Below are 9,662 nucleotides of genomic sequence, written 5' to 3' on the forward strand. Positions count from 1 at the left end.
ACAAAATACCTTTAAGGCATTTTATGCTATAAACCTGATTAAAAATATATTGTATATTCATTACAGACGGGTGAACAATAAGGGTACCAACTCTGACATAAAATGACTTTCATAATTCACCGTTACTAATGAACACAAATAGGCACTCGAGTACACGTCTACCGAGCCGAAGTTTGTTGACATGCGAGAGAATAAGTGAGGTTTTTTTTCCTCTTTGCGAAGAGCCGCGTCTCGGCGTCAACAACGTATAAACCGCTTTATGTTATAAAAAAATCAAGTATTTTTCAAACTAAAACGACATGCGAGCTTATACGATATGGAAATCCGAGGCTAGAAAGAAAAATTAGCTTTCCGTTTATGTGTTAAACAATTTCAGAGAAAAGAAAGGCAAAATCTATGTTGTGATATTTGATTTCTTTTGAAGAAACATATGTAAGTCGATTAAGGAGAAACAATTTTTGTCCTTTAAATAAATAAGGCCTAATTAAATGTAGTGTTAAAATCTTTTAGTAAGCTCTCAATATAATTCTAATTTTTTTCTAGTTTAACATTATAAGTTTCATCAGATATATATATGATTTAGGTGCTGATTGCTAAAGTAATCTCATCCATCCAATGGAGATATCCATTTATCCGAGATTCGATAAAACGCAATTTCATATGACTCGCGAAATGACGATCATGTCAAATTGATTAATCTTCTGATGGAAAAAAAAATATCGTTCATAGAAGTATGTATTTATACAAATGTGGTGTGTAACGTAAAATAAACAAAGAAGGTTGATTAAAACCTGAGTATGTAAATCGAAGCTGAATTATGTGACCATGACTATATGATATTTAATTAATATAATTCTGTTTCATTATAGCAAATGATTTTGTACCTATATTCTAAGTATATTGCTAATTAAGGAAAGCGTGAACTGTGTTTCTTCAGAAATGCGAATCTTATAATAAATAAAGTAAGTAAGAATGTACATATATATTTTTTGTTTTTGTACATATAATCCGTTAAAACGTATAAAAACTAAAATAATAATATTCTAATGTAAATAAAAACTATTTACCTACAAAGAACAATGATACATCATGCAAGAAGTCTACGTAAAATAAAAGTGAAAAAACATTTATCTATCTTCTCTTACCAAAAGACAAAGCAAAGGAATCTATTCTCTTCTGCTATATTTAGTTGTTCACTATAAATAACAATCTACTACACTACGGCATCGAAACAAAAAGTTTCTCGTAGCAAGATACGCGGTGCTATTTAAGCGCTACGTTGCCTTCACGGGAGCTGTAGGCGCTCTGACTGAAGTCTGGCTGGCGCCCGCCTTATATCGCCCGTAGCAACCCCTAACCTTACATTGCCTTTCCCGCCGAAACGCCCCCTGACTCTAGACTGAAGGAACCGATACACGAACTGCATAGTAATTTTTTCTTTTATAATACAAATAGAATGTATTGCTACGCTTTGTTGATGGAAAAAAGTTGCTATGTCACAATGATTTTGTTTTTCGTGACAAGGGAATGTTCCGTGTACAAATATGTTGTTCATGAATTGATGATATAATTCTCGATACAGTAAATTAATTTCTAGAAAGGCTCAAAAACCTTGTTTTATATATTAATTATTATCTCTTAATAATAACTAATAGTTATGTGCTAGGGAGTAATACACTAATATTTTTATAGGTACCGGAAAAATCAAGAGGAAGGAATTTGCTGGTAGAAATTAGTTCAGTTATTAATAACATTTAATTACTTTTTTTACCATTGTCCCTTAATACTATGTAATATTTTGACTTGTTATACTTTCAAAAAAAACTGTATTCATCAGTATATTAAGTACTGGGATAAGATTTTGTATGTATTTATAAGTTATATACGAAAAAACCCATAGGGTTACCAACTTTTTTCCTACATACTTGTTTCACATATATTTTTATATTTTTTTGAATTATGTATTTTGTGAAATATAAAAGTTTAAATAAAAAGCATTTAGTAATAAATAACCTTAAATTTGTTTTACAGAAAAAAGTAATGTTATAATAATGTTCTTCTTTTTAAATTGTTTATTTTCCGGGAGCATGAAATTCAAAATTAACTTATCTTTAATATAGGTACTATATTTGGTAACACATGTGATACTATGTTGAAAGTTATTGAACGAGTGTTTATTTTCATGTTAAACGCAACTATCGTTTAGAATTTACTTGGTTATTTAAATCGTCTGCTAAGACGCTATATAATTTGTAATTTGATCTACTAAACGAATAGATACGTAGGGAATAATGAGCCCTGATTAATAGTACCTATGTTAAATAAATACTATTTCTCATTTAGAGTTAGGGTAGTGAGTAGATAGAACGATGTCTTCGATTTTGGTAAGTCTATTTATAATTTATTATCTAAAAAAGTTGTATAATAAACACAAATATGTATGATATTGTTATTTTATTGCGCTAATGTGATTTGAGACTTTTAGAATTATTTTGTTATTTATACATTTTAAGTTAAAGCAAAAGTCATACAATTAAAACTCAATGTTTGTTGTAAGAAAGCGGCGTTGTACTTACCTTAAGCTATTTCATTTCACTCGAATTTTCAACCATAATACATGTTGGTTCGGAATGCTTGTTAATGTTACAGACATTTCAAACACTGAACAAGTTATTGTGCACATTTATAAAAATGCTTTCATACACAAAACAGTTTGTTTACACAAGTCTGATACAAAATAAGATATTAAAGCATGTTGTGTTAGGGCGGGCTCACAAGCGCCGACTAGCGGCTGGCGCGCGTAGTCGCTAGGGCGGTTAGGGCTGGGGTCGAGGGTAACAACTGTAGCTATTTCTTTCTCATTCGCACGCATTACACCTCAATAAGTTCGATTCTCTATTGCGTTACGCGAAAAGGACGCTTTTATCAATGACATAGGAGATATAGCAGCTAGTGCGTACGGCGCGTATCTGCGGCCCCTCGGCAGTCGGCAGGCTGCGCGTAGTGGCCTTGAGTGAGCCTGATGTTTTCATCCCGTGTGCGTAATAAAGCGTTTAGGGAGGGGACAGGCGACTTCTTCTGAAGGATTTATGGAGAAATCTCCAGAATTAATTCGGGACGATTTTAACCCTCATGGCCGTCAAGGGGAGATGCTAGATGAGTTTGCATTATTTACATAATTGTTAAAGATTTAAATATTATTCTCAAATATAAATCGAATGCATTAATTTAAAGTTTCGTTTAATAATTACTGATTACTGATTTTGTATGAAATCACATAAAAACTAAATTACATAATAAAATAAAAAAAAGAACTTTTAGATAATTTATTTAAAAATTGTAAAATTAAAAATATAGAATAACAAGTGGAATATAAATCGTTTTTTCTTTATATTATTATTTATTAACAATGAATTTATGAATCATTTAAGCAAGCAATAACAAACATGTTTATGTTTGTCATTATATAAAACAAATAAGTCTAAATAAATTAATTTGTTGAAGAAACATCATGTATAATTTTCAATACAATTTTTATTGTCAATACTTTTTCTTTTTTTTTGTTTATCCAATAAGCATTGGCTCTAGCTTTCCCGATTCATACAGGCTTTTTACATCAGACCCTCCTCCAACACAAGTGCCGTTAATAAATACTTGTGGTACCTGAAATAAAAAAATAATACATATTTAATTATATAAGTAATAATGTTTGATTGTAGCTGAAAATAGATAATGACCCTATTTTTCAACCACAAGATTGATATTTTCAATGAATCATGATAAGAATTGCACAATGTTTATGAATATTGTATTTTATTATATAAAACATTTAAAATATATAAACTCTAAGTTTGTATAGATTTTGAGTAATTTATTTATTTAATTTCAGAAACAAAAAAATTGTTCTTAAAAATTATGGTTAAAATAAAATGCAAAATTCAATCAAGTTTTCATATATAACAAGTACTTGTTATAACGAACAAGAATAATAATAAAAGAAAAAATCAAAGTAAAAACACAAATAATGTCCAAAAGTATTTGTCTAATATTATGCTTTGGTCATAAGTTTATTATTAAATATGTTCTATTTAAACATATATAAACAAAAGTGAATGTTAATGAAATTAAAAGTAACGACAACGGCATTATGACTCATTGATTTAAATAAATCTTAATTTAAAATAATATAAGACCCTTTTCAAATAATAAATGATTGTGAATTTATTTTTTGGATATATTATAATAGTTTGCTGCCTATTAAGCTAAATGTGATGTAAATTAAACGCCTAAAATCAAATATTATTTACATAACAATGAACTTTCCAATATTATATTACATTTGTTAGAATTGAGCATTGTTTAATATACTCAAGGATGTGTTATATACTAAGGCTTAAAGTAATGAATCACTAAGCACTTACAGTCCTAAAGCCAGTAATTTGTACAAGATTCTCTTGAATAGATGACCCATCATCTCTCTCATCGAGCTCATAAACCGTAATTGGTTGCTTCACCTTGCTGAAAACCTGGAATATGATAAAAAGAAATAGCTATATTAAGTTACAAGTTTATTTAAAATAATAAAATGTCTTAATATTTCTGTAAATTTATTAAATATAACCTAACCGTTCATACTTACATCCTTAGCTAGTTTACAGTATGGACAATATGATTTAGAAAAAACTACAACTTTTTCCTTTGATATTGCATCTTTAATAAATTGTTGAATTTCTGCTGAATTTGCCATTTTCGGTGATCGAACAACTTTGCTTGCTAATGATCCCATCAAATATTCAAAACCAAATGTTTAACAATTGTCATTTAATTGTGGATGTAAGATGACATGACAGTTGACTTTTTGATACAGATAAGAAATATTAATAAGCCAAAAGCAAAGAAGAACAGAGCTGCCAGCAGAGTAGCCGGAAATGTAGATATTTTTCCTTCAAATTTATATAAAAAGTTATAGTATTGTGTGATGGTTTTACATTTACGGACATTTTTCTGAGATGCTATTCTAGACTGTAATCTATCTCTGAGCCAAATGTAATGTAAAATTGTTCAGTGGTCAAAATGCGAGACGCACATATTATATAAATTTATTTAGATATATTTGATTCAGAGCTCTATGAATCAACATTTATAGTAAAATTCAATTCTAAATCAATTTTAAATACTAATCTTCTATTTTTTTTACGGACCAACATGATTGTTTTAGCCTAAACGTCATTGTTTTTTTGATAAAAAGCTTTATTTAATTAACATTACTACTGTATTCTTGGCTAATAACTAATATAATACAATAAGTTACTTTATTTTATAATCTACATATTTGTCTGCCCAGCTATAAATATTTTACCACATTACAAACTATAATCTATTGCCACCACACAGTAGTGCACAATATAGATTCGATTGGAATAGGGTATAGTCTATATTTAAGTAGGAATGAAGATAAATAAACCTTACTGCCTACGTATTTCATGCTATTTGCTAATAGCTCAGCTATAGCTAATATATATTATGATTATTACTAAACTTTTGCAAAAACTTTTTAAATTAAAAATTTCAAGCCCTATTTTGCAAAAGTTTCATTTAGGCGCTTTAGTTTTTCGTCCTTTCCATTGACGTGTGTGTGATTCGGAAATTAGTTCAAGATCGTGTTATATGCGGCAAAAATAAGGAGTAGCCTTTTTTAAAATTGAATGCTCTTTTTTGTTATGAACAAAAATAATATTAGGACTTAGTAAACAAAACAAAATAAGTAGACCGAACTGATTGCTTGAAACCAATTTAGTATTTAGGTAACTTTAATTTATACTAAGGTTTATTTTGTTTATATTGAGAAAAAAATAAACAGTAACTATTATATATACTTATAGATATAAATCCTGTAGTATCAATAATAGCTAATCTAATCTAAGCTAATCCATTCATATCCAAAGTTTGAAATAAGAGATTGATTCCAAATTCCATCTACTTTATAATTATAAAGTATATGGAATTTAGTATTGTGAATATATTTATAATAATTAAATTATCAACCAATACTAAAATTCATGCACATTTTATCGCAGCTCCCATTTACCGTATGAACGACGACGCCGTCTGACGAAGTTTATGACACTAGGTCACTTCTATGAAACTCATTTGTCGAAATCGGTTAACTTTCATTAAAAATTGATTCATACGTACATTACCTACCTCGGCTGATAATGTATTTTCGGTCAAACTCGTTAGAATTCCGTGCACCTATATAATAACAAGTACCTATATATTTTATAAAAGTTTTTTTATATTACGAGAAAAAGAGGTGCTGAAGCTCGAAGACAATATTAAACTATAATTATTCATAGACGTAATACTTATTACATATCTCACATGTCCATGTCATATGAAGTTTGCATGTTTCGATGTGATTTTTCTTGCATGATATGCAATATAAAATTCCAACATAACGTTGTTTTTTTTTTCTTCATATGTTATTAAAACCGACAATCATCGGTCCACCAATGCAGCAAGGTTTTTTAAATTACATACCCTACTTGGATTTTCTTAAAAAGAGTATAAAATGGTACAATTATAAAAGAAAAATACTCTTACATCGACTTTGATGTAATTACATATGAAAGATGAAGTGTGCTTAAACTATTTACATGCAGTCAATCCTTACTTAAAGTGACAACTGATGCATTACAAAGCCTTTTGTCGTCTTCTGAGGGTATGTAAGCAATGTAGCGTGCTGTTATACATTTTAAAAGGTCATTACAATTGTTAAGCGTGGTATTTAAATCTCGATTGTATCATGATTACACTTTATGTTACCACTGTCTAGCCGAGATGTAAATAATTTCGATTTATTTCAGGACCAAATGAATAATTTTTTTATTTTATTCTTATAGAGTCTTATGAATTTATTTATATACTTTTCAATACGATTTTATTATGTTTATTGCTTTTAGAGATATTATTAAAAAACTGTATTTTTTGCCCGCGTTTTGTAATTTAAAATTTGTAAGTAAATAATATTTTTAGTAAATAATAATCTAATTATTACTAGTAATTGTATTTTTATAGTTGGCGTTAAACAACTTATATTAATAGAAGAAATGCGTTCAAGATCTTAACTTTCAATATCAAGTGATGCGTATAAGCAGTCCTACTTTTCTGGTAGAGACGCTTAACTAGAATCGTCGGATGCAATAATGTTGATAAATAAATGTATACGAGTCACGGACGAGTAAACAGGACAAGGTAGGTCATACCCGGAGAACAAAGAGTAATTTGTGATTTTATATCACGATTTCACGATTCCAGACGTTTCCAGAGTATATTAAACTAAACTAAAATAGTATGTAAGCATTGAGTGCAGGTATTATTACTGCTTTACAATAATGTTTATCTATCTGACAGCCAGGGTTAGCTACAAACGTAATAATATATTTGAACATAATGTATTTCAACCAATTTTATTATTAAGATAATGGTCTAAATAAATACACCTTAACTTAAAGAAATAAAAAGATATAAGATGATGTTAGTATGACGTTTACACATTTTAATGTTTAATCGGTGAGTGACATAATTAAAGAAAATACTGATGCAAAAGTCTTGTGTATTAAGTTTTATCATACGATGCACAGTGCACATATCTTGTTTTAATATAGAACACACGCCCCCGAATCGGTTGCAAAAAAAGTGTTATTTTTCGAAAAAACAATTTAATCAAACATTTTATTTCTATATTTCAATACTAGTTGAACCTGCAGCCTTACCCGCTCTTTGTTTTTAAAACTTTAGCTATAACACACAAACCGTCACTCCTCATTTGACCCCTCGAGGGTTGAATATAAAAGTTGCCCGTGTCCTCTCTCTCTCCCTCTCTTTCTCTCTCTCTCTCTCTCTCTCTCTATGTCTAAACTATTTCCATACCAAATTTCATCTAAATCGGTTCAGCGGTTTAAGCGTGAATATATTAGGATAGATAGTTTCAATATAGGATACAGGTTTTAGTTAGTATTCGTGGTATTATGGTATCTGTTCGTTTGCGTAAACTTTTTTTAAAATATTCGCAATATCAGTTTTTATTCAAATCATATTAATATTACACTCAATATAATATAATTATAAGTAATTACTTATTATTTATTTCAATACAAATTTGTCTGTATCTGACACATGACAAAAGGCGGTCTTATTGCTTGGAGCGATCTCTTCCAGAACTACGTCTTCTACCTTTGGGTTAAGGACTTGAAGTTGATTAAACGGGTAGGAAAGTGTATTAATGTTTGTTCATATTACTTTAAATGAATAAATACAGACACGTGTATAGAATATATACATGTATATAATATTAATTATAACGAGGAAAGGTAACGAGCAGATAATATAGTTTTTTAATTATTTATTATTTATGATTTTGATTTGAGGCGGGAAAATTTATCACCTAACAGCAAGATGTCGCGTCATTCGCTCGGCTATGTAAGAAATATTAACCATTCAATATATAGTCATCGCACAAACTATGATTAATATAATATTGTATCTCTTATATCTGGTTCACTCGCCCTCCAAACTAGAACACTGGAGTTAGTCGTTAAAATAACTGTCGAGTATTTGGTACTTAATAGACAGGATGCACAAATTCAGTCAATATTTAAGTGATTGTCAAAAAAATACTTCAGCAGTGCTATTACGTAAGAACCCACTTCGTATATCCTTCCTGAAATTTCAAGTCTTGCTTATAATGATGGGGTATTTCGATACCTGTTTCCTTTTAAATAGAACTGACAAAGGAAGTGCCATTTTCATGCTATCAATCATGTGCTATCATTGCGATCATAAAATCAATCATCTGACACATTTCATTCTGTTATTTTGCTTTTTACTGGAAATACCTATTATTATTAAGGATTCATTAAAAATGACTTACATTCACTTAAATCTTCTACATGAAATTTTACGCTCAGTCAGAACCGGTGGTTTAATAGGATGTAATTAAGCATAGGAATTTCTTATGAAACATGAGCACTAGGAGAGGATTTTTCAAAATTAATCTCGTAAAGGGGTTAAATGGGAGATAAAATTTGCTTGGAAATTGGTCATTCCTGATGTTAGAAACATGAAAATCGGTATTAAGGACTTTGTAATATAGTCCTTAATACCGATTTTCACGTAAGATACGTAACTATTTCATAAAAAATTAAAAATTAATCACGCTAAAGGTTTAAATTAGGGATGAAAGTTTAAATAGAAGTTCGTCTTTTTTCACTGTTTGAAATATGGAAATCATCGTGTATAGGCTTCTGTAAATGAATAAAACAAAGATAAAGCGTTTTTGTAATTTAGTTACCCTTGAGAATGAAATCGGGGATGAAAATTTACATGGAAGTTCGTAATTTTTTAAGTTACAAACATATGACAATCGTTGTTAAGACTTAACTGTCTATAACTAAAAGACCAATGTTATAGGTTTTTCCGATAAGATATTCCATCGAGTAACCGGCCAGTATTCATAAGTCCTAATAACTTTAACATCTATATAATAATAATCTAATGGCATAATTGTAATGCAGAAAATAAACGATTCATCTTGCACTATATAATATATTATGTAAACCGATCGAGTGCTCAGCTAAGTGAAGTACGTTTACAGCAAACGG

The 9,662-nt window shown here is 29.4% G+C and overlaps 2 protein-coding genes across 4 annotated transcripts in view; both read right to left on the bottom strand.

Annotated features, from left to right (window-relative positions):
• The window catches only part of LOC113400284 (uncharacterized), a 39,063-nt gene extending 36,291 nt beyond the window's left edge, over positions 1-2,772 (bottom strand). The window contains exon 1 of the mRNA XM_026639804.2: positions 2,577-2,772. The gene's annotated coding sequence lies outside the window, so the exon portion shown is untranslated. The remainder of the gene's footprint in view (positions 1-2,576) is intronic.
• The window catches only part of LOC113400289 (uncharacterized), a 215,511-nt gene extending 210,657 nt beyond the window's left edge, over positions 1-4,854 (bottom strand). For 2 of the 3 annotated variants that reach the window (XM_064217503.1, XM_064217504.1), the window contains exons 1-3: positions 4,640-4,854; positions 4,422-4,526; positions 3,564-3,663 (exon numbers count right to left, since the gene is read on the bottom strand). In XM_064217503.1, coding sequence (XP_064073573.1) covers positions 3,565-3,663; positions 4,422-4,526; positions 4,640-4,786 — 351 coding nt within the window. In that variant the 5' untranslated portion in view covers positions 4,787-4,854 and the 3' untranslated portion in view covers position 3,564. Of the gene's footprint in view, positions 1-3,311; positions 3,664-4,421; positions 4,527-4,639 lie in introns of those variants that run through there. The other variant, XM_026639812.2, reaches the window with a different exon arrangement.
• Positions 4,855-9,662: the final 4,808 nt, after the last annotated feature.

Source organism: Vanessa tameamea, chromosome 17 (genome assembly GCF_037043105.1).
Source record: "Vanessa tameamea isolate UH-Manoa-2023 chromosome 17, ilVanTame1 primary haplotype, whole genome shotgun sequence".
Lineage (NCBI taxonomy): Eukaryota > Metazoa > Arthropoda > Insecta > Lepidoptera > Nymphalidae > Vanessa > Vanessa tameamea.